Genomic DNA, 18470 nt, shown 5'->3' on the forward strand with positions numbered 1-18470 from the left:
CGCGTCGTGCCTGCTGCCGCCGCCACCGCCGCGGTCCGGGTTTTGCGGGCGGCCGGAGCTGTATTTCCAACGCTGTCCATCGCTCGGTGCTGTTGGCCCTCTCTCCGTCTGATCCGAGCCGGAGCAGTGCGGGGCGCCCCACGGGATCAGAGCGCTCCCCCGCCGGGACTCCGCTCCTCACATCCTCCTGCTGGGACCCGGCTACATTTCCAGCCAAGCCTGGCTTTATTATGTGTCTCTGCAGTGCAGCCCCAGCAGCCGGATCGGGAGGAGGAGAGCCAGCGACCACAAAGAAGACAGGAGCGCGAGCGAGGCTGGCGGGCGGGCCGGCGCCGGCTGGAGCGCGGAGGAGCCGGGGCGCAGCCGCCGCCGCCGCTGCCCGGGAGGACAGGAGCCCGGCCGCCGCCGCCTGCTCGTCCTCCGCCTCCGCCACCGCGGCCGCCGCGTCCCCCCTCTCCGAGCTCTTGGTCCATGGAGGCAGCTAGCGGGGCCGGCGACTTGGCACCGGCCTGGGGATCGGCTGCGCGCCGCGCACTGAGCACCGCAGCCCGAGGGCAGGCAGCGACGGCCCGGCGCACGGGCTGAGCGATGCCCGGGGCACGGGTGCGCCTTCCCGCCGCCTCCTGAGCGCCCCTTCCTCCTCTCGAGAGCCGGTTGCCGGGCCGAGCTGATAGCCAGAGAAGGGGGCGTGAGCCAGGGGCCCCGAGCCGTGGCTGCCTAGCCACTGCGGCCGTTTCGAGCCCCCCCTCCAAGTAGGCTGAGTTGAGGGTCCCCTCTCCCTGCCCATCACTATCTCCAAACCTGGCGTTTGGACATTTTTGAGCTACTAATATTTATTATTATTTTTTATGCGCGGCAGGGGATAATTTGAAGGATTTTTTTCCCCGGGGGGTGCTGATCTCTGAGCTCCCGACCGCCTCCAGTCTCCCCCCCGCCCCACACCCCACCGAGACCCTCTCGACTCCAGCCCGGCTCCCCTTTCTCAGATGGGTTCATTGTGAGCTCTACACCGGGCTGCGTGGCCGGACGCCTGCAAACTTTGCACAAAAATCCGGCAAGGGGCGGAGGAGGAGAGGGAGGAGGAGGGTGAAGGTGGCGGTGGGGTGGGGGAGGGAGGGAGGGGGCCGCAGGGGCCGGGGGCCGGCGGGGGGTGGGGAGGAGGAGGGGGGCGGCTTTTTTTTCCTTTTTTTTTTTTTTTTTTTTTTTTTTTTTGCATAACTCGGCTCGGCCGAGTGGCCTCCGGACTCCCCGCGCCGCTGGGACCCAGAGCCCCCGGCTGCCGCATTGCAACAGGCAGAGCCCCGGCGCGCCCCCCAGGCCTCCCCCCGCCCCGAGTGGCCTCGGCCGGCCCAGGACGTACCCCCCAGGGAGGGCGCCCCAGACCTGCGGTCCGCTCCCCACAGCCGCCGAGCCGGCTGCAGAAAAAGAAAGTTTCCGAAAGGCAGAAGGAGAAGGGGGAGCAGGGCTGCTCGGAGCGGCGGGGGGCGGCGGGGGGAGCCGGCCGCGGAGGGCGACGGAGCGCCCGGAGCCCCGGACATGTCCAGGCGGAAGCAGGCGAAGCCGCGCTCGGTGAAAGGTGAGCGAGCGAGCGAGGCCCGGCGGAGGCGCGAGCGAGCGAACGAGCGAGGGAGCGGGGAGGGAGGGTAGGAGCGAGGGAGGAGGGACCGGCGAGCGAGCGGGCGGGCGGGCGGCCGGGGACCCGCGCGAGCGAGCCGAGAGGTGGAGGAGGAGGCGGTGGCGGAGGCGGAGGCGGAGGCGGAGGGGGTGGAGGAAGCCGAGATCGGGAGGCGGAGGCAGCGGAGGGGGCACGGCGCGGACACACTGCCCTCTCGTTCCTCTCCAGGCCCGGTGCTGACGCTCGCGGGGCCCGGGGCCTGGGGGTGCCCACTAGGGGACCCTCGTAGCTCCCCGCGTGCGGGTCCAGGACCCGTGTGGCCAATCATGGGGTGCGGGCCCGTCTTGGCGGGGATTGCGAATGTCGGTGGCGGGAGGAAGGAAGAGGCGAGGAGGATGGCGCTCGGGAGGCCGCCGTCGCTGGCGCTGGGCCTCACCAGCTTTCTTCTGCGTCCTCCTTGGCGCCCCGGGGTGCAGAGGGGGAGCCTGGATGTTGCGGCCCCCGCCGTCCCCTCCCCGCCCCCTGCCCTGGCTGCGCTCCCGGCCGGGGCCCCCGCACTTCCTGCCTGCTCCGCCGAGGCCCACCGGGCAAGGAGCCTCCGACAGGAGTTCATTGTCTGCGCCGCGCCGGCGGGACGCGGGTTCCCGGGGGAGCGCAGTGGCCGCCGGCAGCGCCTCTTGGTGCGGGGGCCCGGAATCCGACCCCTGGCTGTCGCATCTCCAGCACCCAGATTAGCTTCCTATACCGAATCCCCGGGGCGCGCACGTTTGTGAGGAGCTACATCTAAGTGTACACACACATGCACATATGCACGCACGTTCGCACGCTTACACTCCATGCTTGGCGTTTCATTTCCACCTAGGGCCCCCGGCTCAGGGGCCCCTGGAGCGCAGAAGTCGGGCAGAGGCCTCGCGCTGGCCCTGGTCCCCTCCCTGTCCCTTTCTCTTCATAGGGCTGCGTCTCCTGGTCCGGCCCGCCGCTTTGTCCCCTTTCCAGCCCTTCGGGTGGGTGCTGGGTCTGCTGGCTGCCCTGGGAGATGATTGAGAACGGCTGCGTGTTGAAGCAAGTCTAGGCTTTCGTCCTCTTCGAACTCTTCTGGTGACCTCTGGGCGCAGCCCAGTTCTGTTCTGAAAAGTTCATTTCCTGGAGGCCTGCGCGGGAAGGCGTTGGGGCCCCGCTCCCTTCCTGCCAGCTTTGCTCCTGGCTGGAATGGCTGGGACGGAATCTGGCACCACTGAGAGTGGTGACACCCTCCATCTCGCTGCCCACAGAGACGCTTCCTGTCATCTTAGGGGACACTTGCAGTCCAAACTCTTGGCGTCCCGTTTGCTTCCTCTCCCTTCATTCTTTGAGAGAAGTTGGTCTTGTTCTGCCTGCTGTCCAATATCCCAACCGAAAGCAGGTTACCTGCCCCACAGAACTGCGGGCGTCCAGGCTGTTGTGATTGTCCAGCAAGGACATCAGAGGAGCCTCTCAGAAGAGGACACAGGAGAAGGACTCATGTTTGTCTATTTGCCCAGTAGAAGAGCCCCGTGGCTTGAAGTAATGTTTGATTTTGCTTTCCCTGGCTTACTGCTCACTCACTCCTCTAAGCCACTTAACACAGCTCAAAAGAAAATGTATGATCTGAATTTCTAGTCAGGTTGTCTTTTGTAAAGATATAAAGGTTGCTTACCTGCCCTCCTTATTTAGAAGGCCACAGCCACAGAAAGCAAAGCTGTGAACCAGAGGGGTGGATGTTTCAGAGTTGCTGGAAATGAATTCTAAAACCACTCTGATCTCAGAAAAAGACTCAAGAATTAGACTTCAGTCTTTCATGAAATGAGCCTTGAGATGCTTTTAATGAGTGTCTGTCTCTAAAGGTATATGTGTGTATGTGTAGCACATATTTCAAGCAAATTCATGGGGAAAAACCAGGCAAGTAGGAGTCAGACCAGTGAAGGCATTTTGAGAAATGTAAACATCAACCATGCAGCCAGCACCTCTCAGCCTTTCTGCCCTTGGAGTTGGAGACCCCCTGTTTCTCCCCAGGGTTCTTTGCTTTTTCCCTAAGTAGCCACAGCAGCTCCAACCCTTGTCTCTCACCATTTTGCCTTTGATTCAGTTTACTGGGGTGAATAGGGTGGAGATATGGCCACTTATCAAGGGAAGAATTAAGAGAGAAGATAATTTGAATAGATAAGAGTTACAGCAGGCGATGGATTTATTGCTGTTCAAGAACTGTCCCTTTCTCTCAAGCAATATTGCAAAGTGTGTGCTTAAATGTGGACAGTTCTATACCCAGTGTTTGAAATGGCAAGGTCTTCACCTTTAAAGATGCTTGAAGGTGCTTCTTAAGAAACAGCAGTGCGTTTTGCATTTCATTTTATTTTCTGTCCACTGTTGTGTGTCAGGGCTAATGTAGAGGCATTGTGGACTTCCCCAGCCCCTTGCACTGCTGTGAATGTTGCCTGACTGTAATTTGTAATTGATCTCTGAAATATGAAAAGCCCATAGCAGGAAGGAAAGACAGAAATGTAACAATTTTGAATGGATGCTCAGAAAGGTGTGATTTGAAAGCAAAGGCATTGCTGCTTTGAAAATGAAACAGTCCTGGGGGAGGGGGGACTCACTTCCTACTGGCCCACATAGCCTCCCTCTGGCGTGGGGTCACTTGTCCCCTTGGGATGTTTGTCCTTCATTGGAAAACCAAGCTCCACAGGGAGGACACCACCAATATTGGGAAGGGGGCTAGGGCAGTAGGTCAGGGAGCGAATAAATAGCCTCATTGGTTTTCAAAAACCTTGAGGTTTTGCTTAAAAACGAAACAAAAAGAAACACTCAACAAACACATCAGTGTTGGAAAAGTCACAGTCAGGCTGATTTTCCTCACCCTACCCCCCCCCCCGCCCTTTTCTATGTCATGGTGATGTGGTATGGTGTGGTATTAGTTATTATTTGTTCCCTTTGATAATTTTGGCCTCATTCCCCCGGCTGTTCTCTGAGGTTATTTCTGCAGATGATATCAGCTGGTTTGGTGACCATTCCTGGTCAGTATCTCTGTCACTCACCATTAAAGAGACCTGTTCCCTTTGCTTGCCAATCCATACAGCAGCCTCTTTACTCCTATGGAAAACGAATGTATCTTTCTACTAGCCTCAGTTTAAAACTTTTGACTGATTTGTTTTACTGTTGGTTTTTCCCCCATCTAGTAACTGCTGTTAATTACAGTTCTTTGTATTAATTAGCATTCAGACTGTGTCCATATACCTCCTACCCTAACATCTCAAACTAACCCCAGTGACTTCACGTGCACCTTGTTTCCTTCTTTGTCTTCCTCTTCTGCCAGCCTGGAGCTCCTCAAAAGTCCATCTTATAAATTTGGTGGTCTGGGGACTTGGGAACAGTGGAGTTCACCATTGTGCGTGTTTCCATGGAAATAATTGAGGTGTAATAAATAGAGGCATTCTGAGGTTACAGGTTTCTTGATTCAGCTGAGACCACATACAAGTGTAAATTGTTGAGATTTGTTTGGCTAAATTCACATGATCTTGCAGGAAGGGCAAAACAAATCCTTTGTAGATTCCCTTAGCTTTATATGTGGATTCAGGTAGGCAACATTTAATTCTAATATTTAACCCCCCTCCCCAATTATGCTATTGATTTCCAGCTTTGGAAGGATCTGTTTCATTGTAGCAAGTATCCTTTATGTCTGGTAATTGCTGTTTAGATTCTTACACCTGTTTCCTTGCAAAAACTTAATAAGCAATAAAATAAGATAACTGTGCGTCTGGCAGGAGAATCTTGCTAAACGTTAACCATAAGGTGTCTAGTGTGCATTAATAATGAAAGGTGCAAAATGCTGGTGACTTTGCAGTCATAAAGTCATTTGGTAGGAGCAGCCAGCCTGGTAATGTTGTGGCATGCTTCAGTGTGTTAACTGCGGAGGAGGAGGAGGGGAAGTCACACCAGCAGAAAACTGGAGCACAGCCGCCTTGAGTTCAGTATTCCTAGCTGGAGACATAAGGCTGAGGTCTGCTTCCATCTAATAGAAAGTTGCAATAATTGCTGTATCAGTAGCCAGCTCTTAAGCTGGTGGCTGTGGAATTCTTCCCCTGATGTAGGATTTAATAGTCTGGCAATTAGATGCATTGATTTCTCTTAACTGTTCATTTGGATGTGTAAACGAAAGGAGCCCACCACTGAGGCTGCCTTACTGCCGGGTTCTAAAAAAGGCTGGTTTAGGTGGTGGTGGTGGTGGTAGGAGAAGGTGGATCTTTAGGGTAGCATTTGGATCTCTTTCCTTACCTTAAAAAAAAAAAAAAAAAAAGAATCTCTGCCCATTCTGCAGTGAAATGAAGGGCACCTGTTGTTCCGTGCTATGTTAAAAAGAAACAGGGTCCACTTATGTCTAAAAAGTGAAAACTCCTCTTCCTACTGCAAATGCTTCTAGAATAAAATATCTCTATCTTTGAGTGACTGGACTCAGTTTCATGTGGTCTATTGAGTGCCAGAGGGTGAAAGGCACAAAACACCTTGGGCTCTTCTAGCAGAGAGAGAAGCCTCCCTCTTCACGATAGGGTGGGACCCAAAGCCACCTGGACCAGGGGCTCTGATGAGGCGTGGGCCCTTTGTGTGTTGTGCCCATCATCTTGGATCCTTTAAGGCTGGGGGCTGAATGACTTCTTGGTTTGGAACGTGTGTAGACAATAAGCTGTCTTGAACATTAGCTCTGTAAGCATCCTGCACCTAGATCTGCAGTTTCTGTAGTTTGCCAGCTCCTGACCATACAGGCATCTAAAATTATCTTGAAGTAATCAAGCAGAGGGTGGCTATGTCTCCTGATGGCCCTGTCATTTTGCTAAGGCAAGTACAACCTTGTCCATGGTACACTGTTTGCAAAGACTAGTAGTACCGTCATATCTGGAGATCATTTGCCACACAGACACTGGGGTTTCCTCATAGTTGTAGGTGTAGGGCAACTACAACAGAGAGTGCTCTGGAGACTTAGTGTGTGCCCTATTACACAGGGTGGTGGGGAAACCCTAATAGAAGTTGGTTAGCAAATTTGACAATTTTGTGCATAGATTCTTAGCTTGTGATTAGAGTTGTTTTGCATCCCCAAATGGACTAACTCTGGATTGGTTCCATCCTGCTTGAAGTTTCTAGTTCTGGCTGTTGGCTCCCTCCGCCTGCTGTGGCCACTAGGCAGGGTGAAGTTGATGGGGGGAATTTGGGTGGCAACTTTTGATTCATAGCTTACCTGCCAGGATTGGCTGCAGCCAGCGATTGGGGTTGTACTCTCAGTAAATAAAAATACTTTACTGCTTTCAAGGAGCACCAATTAGCTGATTGCTCCGCAGTGGCTGTCTTTTAAGGAGAATGCTGTTTTACCTATCTTCTTGTACAAAGGTTTGATTTTTAATGTCTTGTGAGAAGGATTCTCTTTGTCTTGATTGATGTCAGGAATAAAAGCATGATGGTAATATCCTTTTGAAAGCTATTGTACTGTCAGCCCCGGCTGACAGCAGGAGGGCCTCCCAGTGTTATAGATTAGTGCTGTGAAAACAGTCACATTTTCTTTGTTACGTGGCTGTTGTTCTACTTGCAAAGTCAATTACACAATGTTGGAGCTCAGTTACCCAGTTGACTTTGGGAGTAGCAGTGTCTTTCATTCTCATTTTAAAGATATAATTTTTCTTTGTAGATGTTGTTGTTTTGTTTTCTTCCTTCCGTTCTTCTTTAACCTGCCTCTCCTCTTCCTCTGGTAACCTTGCCTCCTCTGCGTCTCCCCACCCACCTCATCCCAACAGTCTGAACATGTTAGGGAGGCAAACACTCTGGTTTCGTTTGTGACAAGTGAAATTCAAAGATTGCCATATCATTATCTGTGAATTCTCCTGTTCATTCACATTTCGCTGGCTTCTTATTGATAAGAGTAGCTTCCGAGCCAAGGTACACAAAAACCCATCAGATGAGATTACCATATTGGTAATCTCTTGAGATTATGGTGTTGATGATCTCTTATCCAGTGGGTTGTTCTTTGGATTTAGGGTCATGGAGGAAGGCAAATTGACAGGTTTTCTTTTTCTTCTTGTTCTGTTGCTGGGTTGATGGGACTCTGGAAAACAGTTTTCTGTTGCAAAAGATTCCTGTGTGTTCAGATGTCAGGGGTTGAGGCTGTTGAATTTGTGATTTGTCATCCTGCATGGTATTATGGGGGCAGGTGGGAGGGGTCTTAAGGGAGAACCCCATCTATCCTCCTATTGGAGGTGACCAATGTTTGTAGGGCTGAATTATAAGGCCTTTTCAATATACCTTTTCTGGGAATATGGGGACTGACTCAGGAGGGATTTGCATCCCCATTCATGAAGCAAGTGCAATATACATATGTACATATATACATATGTACATACATACATATATTGATATGTTTATATATACATATGTATGTTTTTGTGCCAATCCTCAGTCTTGAACTTAGGGCTGGGGTGCTGTTCCTGAGCAATTTTGTTCAAGGCTGGCATGCTGCCACTTGAGTCCATAGCTCCACTTCTGGCTTTTTTATTTGCCAGTCCTGGAGCTTGAACTCAGGGCTTGAGCACTGTCCCTGGCTTCTTTTTGCTCAAGGCTAGCACTCTGCCACTTCAGCCACAGTGCCACTTCTGACCTTTTCAATATATGTGGTGCAGAGGAATCCAACACAGGACTTTATGTATATGAGGCAAGCACTCTTGCCACTAGGCCATAGTCCCAGCCCTCCACTTCTGGCTTTTTGCTGGTTAATTGACTATGAGTCTCACAGATTTATTCTGCCTGGACTGGCTTCAAACTGTGATTCTTAGATCTCAGCCTCTAGAGTAGCTAGGATTGCAGGAGTGAGCCACCAGCACTTTGCTGAAACCTTGCTATTGAAAGGGAAAAAAGCCTTAACATATCCAAAGTAGGAAGTAGCTCCTGTGGGAGTTTTAAGCTTGCTTCCCATCTGCCCCTGCTTCCCACCTAAATTCCTTAGTTGCTAACCTGGTCACTGAAGAGGCTGCAACCTGGGAATGGCTGGAGCTTGTGGGAGTATCTCTCTCTTGCACCAGAAGATGCACTGTTGCACTGGACTTTAGATAATGGGGACCCATCAGGAAACTCCATGCAAGGATACTAATTATGACCCTGAAGTTATTACTCTGAACCACTAGACAAGAGCCTGTATTCACCAGCAATTTGTCAGGACTAATTTTGTTTTTCTCCAATAATTGAAAATTAATGTCTTGAAGTGAAAGCAGATGTTCATGTCATCTTCTGAATTGGGATATAAAATGGGGCTCTGTGGATGTACTCACTAATTTAACAGCCATTTCCCTCTCCTGGATAATGGGGATGTTGGGGCTGACGTCACCCAAGGGCCAGGGACCAGGGGCTGAGAGAGCAGGCTGTGGGTGTCACTCTTGTGCATGGTGGGGATCTAATTTGGAGGGAGAACATGGGTAATCTTGCTTGGGCTATGAAACATAGAGAATTCATTGTCTTGCCTTTTCACTTGCACAAGGCCTACTGGCTGAGAAAATGGTGTGCTAGGGAGAGGAAGAGGGGCGCTGGCCAGGGGGAAGGTGGCCTCCTCCAGATGCGGATGGATGCTGCTCTCTGGCCTATCACTTTCATTCTGGGCCCAGATTCTGGAGATGCTAGCCTGACTGGTATGAAGGAAACTTGAAGTATTTGCCCTACACTTCTGCTTTGGCACTTTTAAAAAATGTTGTGATAAAACATTAGTAAAATTTGCCATGTTAAGCTTTCAACTGGGGCTTGAACTCAGGGTCTGGACACTTAGCTGTTTTGGTGCTCTACACTTGAGGCACAGCTCTACCATTGGCGTTTTGGTGGTTAGTTGGAGATAAGAGTCTGATAGATTGCCCAGGCTGGCTTTGAACTGACATTCTCAGATCTCAGCTCCCGGAGTAGCTAGGATTGCAGACCTCCCATCTTGTCTTAAGCATTTTAAAATGGCACATTAGTACATGCACAGTGTAGTGCAGCCACCACCACCATGAAGTTAATTCCTCACTTGCACACAACTGGTCGTGGGTTGAGTGTCTGCAGAACAGGAGACTTGGAGGAAACCATCTGGTTAAGGCTCCTGTTTTCCACAGTGCAGTGGATGGAGAAACAGGCTCAGAAGAGGAGTGATGCTTCGGAGCTAAGTGGTTCTTCTCCTCTACTGTGAGCGGTAAGATGGATCTGTTAAGACCTGAATAGGACAGGAAATAGCTGAGTAAGGACTTGGGGTGAGGCTAGGGTGCTGGAGGGTACAGGTAGGAGCTCTTAAGTGATTTGAGGGGCCATGTTTCAAGTTGTAACATTTGCCCTGTCATGAGGGGATGTGCCATTCTTCTGCAGACAGCCTGCCTCAGTGGGAGCTGGCCTAGTGGTTCTGGTAGGCCAGATCTCTTGAGGCGCCACAGCTGCCTGCTAAGACCCATACAGTCCTTGCCAGCAAGTCCAGCCCTGAATACTTCAGGGTGGTTTGTCAGTGATAGGAGAAGGGAGGATCTGCTATTGAGGAATGGCAATTCAGCTGCCTTGATTTCCAATCCTCCAATACCCAACATTAGTGTTTTTGTTTTTTTTGCCAGTCCTGAGGCTTGAACTCAGGGCCTGAGCACTGTTCTTGGCTTCTTTTTGCTCAAGGCTAACACTCTACCACTTGAGCCACAGCACCACTTCTGGATTTTTCTGTTTATGTGGTGCTGAGGAATGGAACCCAGGGCTTCATGTATGTGAGGCAAGCACTCTACCACTAGGCCATATTCCCAGCCCCAACACCCAACATTTGGGCCTCCCTCAGGCCTACACTTTGTGGATGCTCATGTGATCTTCCTCCTCCTCCTCCTCCTCCTCTTCCTCCTTCTGTTCCTCCTGTTCCTCCTCCTCCTTGTGTTACAGAACTTTTTCTCCTCCTGATTTTCCTGTAATTGAAATTCGCCCTTTTGCTACCTGGGCATGAATTATTTTGTGCAGTGTTGTCATCCCCTGTCCTGCTGTGAGGTTTATCTCTTCTGCTGATCCTAATTAAATAAAACATACTGTTCACCTAACTCCTGTTGCACAGACTTTTACCTGCCCGAAGGCAGAGTGATGGCCATCTGGGCCTGGTTAGAGAGCCAGGGCAAGGCTGGGCAGCCACTGCAACAACTAGGATAGAAGATCGGGCAGCTGTCTCCCCCTTGGCCTGGCTGGGATGGCACTTTGGAACCACCAGCAACATACAGTTGTGGAACAAGAGAAATGGCTTTGTCCTTAACCCCCCTGGGACTGCAGGTTTGTACTTGGGAAGAGGAGAGACAATCATAGCTCCCGAGAGTCCCTGGGGAGAAGGTGCTAGAGGAGAATGGGTTCCCAGAAGAGGGAGATGGAAAGACGGGTGGCTCTCGTCACTGGGGTGAAGGCTACAGAGAGCACTGGCTTCTCGGAGGACTCAAGAACAGTGCACATGTTCTTGGTGCTCAGGACAGCCCCTACAGAGGTCCTGTGTCCCTCTGGGAGGGCGTGGTCAGTAAGGAGGCCCCCCAGGAACTTGGAGAACATGCAGGCCTTTACTATTTTTACCTGTGACCCCCTCAGAATTCTAGAAAACTGCTAGTTGGAAACATGCATGCCTCTTCCTTCAAACTTCTTTGGGTGTATTTCTCGCATCCTTAGCTTTGTCAATCCTGGACTTGCTTACTTTCAGCTCACTACTTCTCTGCTATATCTGTGCATTGTTGTTCTGTTTTGAGGCTTGAACTCTGGGCCTGGGTGCTGTTCCTGTGAACCACAGTGCCACTTCTGGTTTTCTGGTGGCTAATTGGAGATAAGGGTCTCACAGACTTTCCTGCCCTGGATTGGCTTTGAACCACAGTCCCCAGATCTCAGCCTCCTGAGTAGCTAGGACTATTGGTATGAGCCACCAACACCAGGCTCATCTGTGCATTGCTAGCATGAATTTCAAAGCTCTAATTTGTCTCCTGTAATTTAGGCATGGGATGCTAGTTCCATCTCCTGCAGCCACAGAGCATGACTGAAGTTCCTGGCCCCATAGCAGCCCTGCTGAGAGCTGGCGAAGCCCATCCTGCCTGGCTCATCCAAGGGCAAGAACTAAGTGCATGGGATGTGGGCAAACTGGAGTTCATTCAGATAGCATCAACCTGGCCTTGTGGGTCATTGTGTTTGAAAAACTTTTTTTTGTTTTGTTTTGTTTTGGGGTGCTGGTCCTAGGGCTTGAACTCAAGACCCAGATGCTGTTCCCTGAGCTTTTCTGCCCAAGGTCAGTGCTCTACCACTTGAGCCACAATTCCACTTTGGGATTTTCTGGTAGTTAGCTGGATATCAGAGCCTCATGGACTTTCCTGCCTTCTGAGTAGCTAGGATTACAGGCCGAAGGCACTGGCCATCTTCAGATCTAAGCTTCCTGAGTAGCTACATTACAGACATGGTACTTGGAACAAAAGAATTTTCTTAAATGAGTATAAGTTTTCAAGGGAATAACTATGATGGGTGAATGAATGACTGAGTAATGAGTAAATGAATTCACCCATCAGCAGAGGAACATGGGTCTCTGACACACATGGACTGCCAGTCAGAAGGCCTCCATAGGACTTGGGCTCCCTGCTGGCCTCAGTCTCTGAAAGTGCTCCCCTCCCTCCCAGCCTCTGTCCCTGCTGAGCCCTTAAGCTCCCAGGGGTGTAGGGTTGGGGTTCTTATTCTCCTTTATTTTCCAGTGCTCTGTGCCTTGAGACCTTGGTCACCACTTATTGAGAGCTTTGTGCTTGTCTTATGCTAAGCTTATAAAACATCCCTTTAAAAAAAGACTAAGCAACATGAGATTTCTATACTAATTCTAAACAAAACAATATGTTGGCTTCAATAAACTCCATGCCACCCCATCCTGTCACAGAGTTTTGGGGGTTAGGCTGGACCTATGCAGTGGGCTTGAGGTAAGGGTGGCCGGGAGGAGGCAGGAAGGAGGCAATGCTGGCAGGGGAAAACCCTTCAGAATGGTAAGGGGGGGGGGTGGTGGTGGTGATTTGGCAGGAACAGTTTCTTCCCCGGGCCTCAGTTTCTTTGTCTATAAAACAAGATGAAGGGCTGGGGATGTGGCCAAATGGTAGAGTGCTTGCCTTGCATACATGAAGCCCTGGGTTCCATTCCTCAGCACCATATGAACACAAAAAACAGGAAGTAGTGCTGTGGCTCAAGTGGCAGAGTGCTAGCCTTGAGCAAAAAGAAGCCAGGGACAGTGCTCAGGCCCTGAATTCAAGCCCCAGGATCGGCAAAACAAAAACAAACAAACAAAAAACAAAACAAAAAACTGTGAGATGAAATTAGAAATTACTTGAACTAGTAACGTAAGTTTATTTTTTATTTTGTCATTTTCATTTCACTTTTTAGTTTCTTACTTCTGCAGTGTGGGAATAGAACTCAGGGCCTTGTGAATAGCAGCAGTTGCTCTACCATGAAGCTACATCCCCAACCCTGCACTGTGTAGCAAAGGCTGGCCTCAAAGTTTCAATCCTCGTGCCTGAGCATCCTAGGTGGGATTATAGGTATGTTCTACCACATCTGGCCAAGGTGTACATTTTCAATTCCTAGGACAGAAGAAGAGCAAAACATAAGAAACTCTGGCTTTAAAGAAATGCAGGCTAAAAATATGGAAACAACCCAGATGCCCCTCCACAGACAAATGGATCCAAAAAATATGGTACTTATACACAATGGAATACTACATAGCGATTAGGAATGGTGAAATATTGTTATTTGCAGGGAAATGGTCAGAACTCGAACAAATAATGTTGAGCGAGACAAGCCTAGAACACAGAAAACAAAGGGGCATGATCTCCCTGATATATGACTCTTAACAAAGGGAGACGGAGAGACAGTAGAGACCAAGTCTGTGAATACTATATATGTTCTTGATACATTGTATATTGTATATATGTCTACCTGACCTAGAGAAGGGATAGAAAAACAGGACGTAAGATATCACAAGAAATGTACACACTGCCCTACTATGTAACTGTACCCTTTTTGCACAACACCTTGTAAAAAAATTTGTGTTCAATTAATAAACAACAACAACAACAAAAAAAATGCAGGCTAAAAGGATCTTTTTAAGCGCCAGATCCACAGAGATCAACTCTGTTCTGGGAAATTCCTTGATGGAGCAACTGGCCAGTCGTGTGTGTGTGTGTGTGTGTGTGTGTGTGTGTGTGTGTGTGTGTGTCCCATCCCGTTCCCCCCCCCCCACCCCCGCATAGCCTTTTGAAAGGTTTCAGTGAGCAGGAAGCATGAGGAAAGGGTTAAAAGTCTGATGGTGGTGTTAGTGCCTTTCTGGGTGTCTGGGAGTTTTGGAGTTGGTGGTGGTGGAAATCTTTGGTCCAAAGTTGGTCTTCCCCTGCTTCTTTTGGCTCCAGGGGCTCTGCCAGGCATCTGGGTGCATTTCATCCTGAAGGTGGAGAATGGCACATGTCCATCCAGGGCCATCCGGCTCTAGCAATTCCCACTCCCCCCCTTCTCCGCTGTGCCAGTCTTGAAGCTTGAATTCTAGGCCAACATGTGTCCTGGAGCTTCCTTTCCTCAAGGCTAGCACTCCACCAATTGAACCATGGCCCCACCAACAGCTTTTCTTCCTTTCTGTTACTTTCTTTTTTCCTTCATTTCTTTTCTTTTTCTTTTTTAGTAGTTTGCCGAAGATAAGAATCACAGCTTTTCTTCCTGGGCTGGCTTTGAACCACAGTCCTTAGATCTCAGCCTCCTTATTAGCTAAGCTTACAGACATGAGCCACTGGCACCCGGTCGATGATTATAGGCTGGGTACTGTGATTTATGCCTGCAATACCAGCTTTTCAAAAGGCATCTGGACACAAAGATAGTGTGAACCCATCTCAACTACTAACTCAAGCATGATGGCTCACACCTTTGAATCCAGCCACTTGAGAGGCTACTGCTAGAAGGATAGAAGTCTGAAGCCAGCCTCAGGCAAAAACAAAATACTTCACCTAAAAAAAAAAAGGGCTGAGGCAAAGCTCAAGTGGTGAAGCACCTTCCTAGTTATCACAAGTCTTGAGTTGAAACCACAGCAACTGGCAAACAAACAAACAAACCCAAAACAAAAACAATCTTACTCTGTCTTAGAAATAAGGGTTGTTGTTCTGAGTTGTTTTCTCTACCATACCTTTTCAGTGGTATGTTTATAAAGACATATTGCATATACCATACATGTCAAAGTTTGAACATAGGTAGTATTGTAGGATGCTTCTCTTCCTTGAGGTTTTTATGAGGCATCAAGCTTCCATTTTGGTCACACAATTAGTATCATTTTAGGCACTTAAAGAAATGACATTACCTGGGCCTAGATTCCTAGAGTCTGGAATCATGAAGATGGGGCCCTAGGTCAACTTTTCTTCCTTCCTTCCTTCCTTCCTTCCTTCCTTCCTTCCTTCCTTCCTTCCTTCCTTCCTTCCTTCCTTCCCTTCCCCCCCCCTCCTCCTCCTCCTCCTTCTTTCTCTTCTGCCTCCTCCTTCTTCTTTTTCTTTTTTTTTGGGGGGTGGGCAGCACTGGGTCTTGAACTCTGGGCCTGAGCATTTTCCCTGTGCTTTTGTGTTCAAGGCTCATGCTCTACCAATTGAACCATACGTAGCTCCATTTCTGGCTTTTTGTGGTTAATTGAAGACTAGAATCTCATGGACTTTTCTGCCCTGGCTGGTTTAGAACTGAGATCCTCAGATCCAAAGCTCCTGAATAGCTAGGATTGTATTTGTTAGCCACAGGTGCCTGGCTCTCCCTCTCCCTTTCCCTCCCCACCCACTCTGTCCCCTCCTATCCTCTCCCCTTTCCCTCTTTTCCTTTTCAGTCTCTTTCTCTTTTTGTTTGTTTGTCTTGAGGATTTTTCTGCCAGGGCTGGCATCAAACCTCAATCCATGGCCTCTCAGCTTCCCCAGTAGCTAGGATTATAGGTATGAGGTACAGGAGCCTGGATAAATCCTGAGCATCTTACCCAGATGAGACTCTGCCTGAGTTCCAAGAAGTTTGCGAGAAAAACCAGGTGGAAGCCATGTGGAGAACCTGTTGATTGGACCAAACAGGGAAGCTGGAAGCAGAAGTGCAGGCTTAGGGCTGGGAGGATAGAAGAAGTTGGAGGAGATTCTTCTTGATGGAGGGAAATCAGGCAAAACCCAGAGAGTGGCATTCTACCTGGGCTCTAAAGGATGGAATCACAACAGCAGGAGGAGCTAACAAAGTCTCTTCTACATAGACACTGAGCTATGCAGGACCTCATTTTTTAATCAGGGCACTTACTTTTGGCTGCTTTTGTAGGGTTCAGGCTTTCTTTTTCTTGAGTAATAACGAATCTTAGACAATTGGCAACTGAGCAACTCTCCTATGGATTGCCATTCTTGCCCAGAGAGATGCAAGTCAGTTATCCAAGGTCATACAGTGACCTTGTAACAGAACTGTGCCCAGGGGAAGGGCAATGATGTGCTAGGAGCTTGCTGCTCCCACTTGCCTAGACCAGGGCCTACCTTGTGGATAGCTTCTGGAGTATGAGCTACATTCTGGGCAGATGGATCTAGGGATCCCAGCATTGTGCCTCCACATCTTTGTTGTATTATTGGTGAGCCTCAGTTCCATTTTCTGGTAAATGAGGCTTCACTCCCAGGAGGGAGTTGTAAGGATCTCAGGAGAGAAAGAGCTTTGTAAACAGAAATGACCCTCCCAGGAGGGCTGGTTACCTCTTTGCAGTGGGGTCTCACCTTGGAGCAGCCTGACTGCCATTCTCTCTTTTGCTTGTGCATTTGTGCTCAGAATTCAACTTTGAATCTCTTACCTGATATTAGACCCTCATTCTCCCAGAGATACTGGGTTTGAGTCACTTCTCAAGTCCATCCACCTTTTCAAGGACTCCCTTGCCAGGCACAGGTGGAGTCGGAGTGTGGTGATATAAGACATATGCCCTAGAATAAGTTACATGAATGTGTTTGTGTGTGCACTGGTCTTCATGTGTATACCAGGTGCATACATATGCTTGGATGTACATGAACCAGTGCAAACTTGCATGTGCGTGCTCTTTGCAGGTGTGTGCAGTCACATGTGCCAGCAACTAGGGAAGAGACTCAGGGCACCGACTGTCTGCTTCCAGCACTGAGGGCAGAGAGCACAGTAGCGATAACTTGGTTCATGAATTCAGCCATTACCCACATGTTTTGGAGTCCATCTATGTGCCAAGCACTGTATTGGACTCAGTCTTGTCAACAGAAAGAAAGGCGTGTCTTTCTTTCTCTGACTCCTGGTTCTGAACGCAGGGCCTGAGTACTGTCCCTGAGCTTTTGTACCCAAGGCTAGTGTTCTACCACTTGAGCTGCAGCTCCACCTCCAGCTTTTTGGTAATTAATTGGAGATAAGAGTCTGACAGATATTCCTGCCAGGGCTGGCTTCCAACCATAGTCCTCAGATCTCAGCCTCCTGAGTAGCTAGGATTGTAGACATGAGCCACCAGTTCCCAGCTCTTTCTTTTTTGTGTTGGTTACTGGGCCTTGAAGTCTGGGCCTAGGCACCATCCCTTAGCTTTTTCTTCTCATGGCTGACTTGAGCCACAGTATCACTTCTGGCTTTTTTGGTGATTAATTGGGAGGCCAGAGAATCATAGACTGCTGCCTGGGCTGACATCAGTCATGATCCTCAGATCACAGTCTCGTGTGTAGCAAGGATTACAGGTGTGAGCCACCAGCACCAGGTTTGGAAGTCTCTTCTTTTTAACAGTTTCTTGACCATTTGTTAAGTTACTGTCATGAGGATGGGGAAAAAAAGTTTCCTATGGTTTAAAGCATTTGGCAAACACTGAATTAAACAGAACTTTCTTTTTCTTTTGAGCACTGTCCCTGGCTTATTTTTTGCTCAAGGCTAACACTCTACCACTTGAGCCACAACTCCACTTCCGGCCTTTTCCCTTTCTGTAGTGCTGAGGGAATCAAACTAGCAAGCACTCTACCTCCAAGCCACATCCCGCCCGCGCCCCCCCCCCCTCCTTTTTATATTTTTTAAACCTTTAGGGATTCTCTGAGTCTTTAAAATGCTAATGTGGGAGTCTTTCAGAGATGTTAATAGTTTGTGATTTTTCAACCTATTAGGTCACTTGGCTTGGAATCTGATCTTGGGCATGGCTTTGGGTTTCAAGCTTTTAGGGTTTGCATTATTATAGCTGTGCATTTGTTCACTCCATGTGCATACTGAGCACCTACTATTTGGAGGGTACTGATTCTGGTGCTGAGGTGTCACCTGTGAGGAGCCGCTTCATTGTAGCAGGAGTGAGATGGCATCTGCAAGTGCCTGAATCTTGTGTCTGTTATGCAAAGCAAATCCTGGAATGGCAAGGGATCCTTGGTGGGAAAGCTATCTGGCCTGGGCTCACTGGACATGCTCAGATGACAGAGGGCTTGAAGGGTGCTGGGGGCCTCTGTCTTCATAGTTGATGCTTTGAAGGGGTTAAGGAACATAGTGTGGGAGATGCTGGGGTTCTCTGAGCATCAGTCTACTCCCTGGGAACATTCACCACTGCTTCTGCCTCTTGGGGCCCTTCCGGTTGGTGGGCCATATCATTTGGGTTGTTGTCAATCAAGGGCAAGGTCCCAATCTTGCCCTAGGAACTTACACAGAGTGTCCCCCAGCACTGCCCTAGACTTGAGGCCTGTCTCCATGTGACCTCCTCTGTGAGTGGACTGGTTTATGAGTACCACCCAGCAAGTGCCTGCTGGCCACTGCCAGGTCTCCACTGCCTGGCACTGGCCTCACTCCACCCCCATTCCCATCCAACAGATGTGTAAATGAGGCCAGGAATCTCCCCAGCCCA

At 49.6% G+C, this 18470-nt stretch overlaps 1 protein-coding gene across 2 annotated transcripts in view; it reads left to right on the forward strand.

The window, feature by feature from the left end:
- Positions 1-1181: 1181 nt before the first annotated feature.
- The window catches only part of Znf423 (zinc finger protein 423), a 321067-nt gene continuing 303778 nt past the window's right edge, over positions 1182-18470 (forward strand). For both annotated transcript variants that reach the window (XM_048355657.1, XM_048355658.1), the window contains exon 1: positions 1182-1576. In XM_048355657.1, coding sequence (XP_048211614.1) covers positions 1537-1576 — 40 coding nt within the window. In that variant the 5' untranslated portion in view covers positions 1182-1536. The remainder of the gene's footprint in view (positions 1577-18470) is intronic.

This window comes from Perognathus longimembris, chromosome 10 (assembly GCF_023159225.1).
Source record: "Perognathus longimembris pacificus isolate PPM17 chromosome 10, ASM2315922v1, whole genome shotgun sequence".
In the NCBI taxonomy this organism is placed as follows: Eukaryota; Metazoa; Chordata; class Mammalia; order Rodentia; family Heteromyidae; genus Perognathus; species Perognathus longimembris.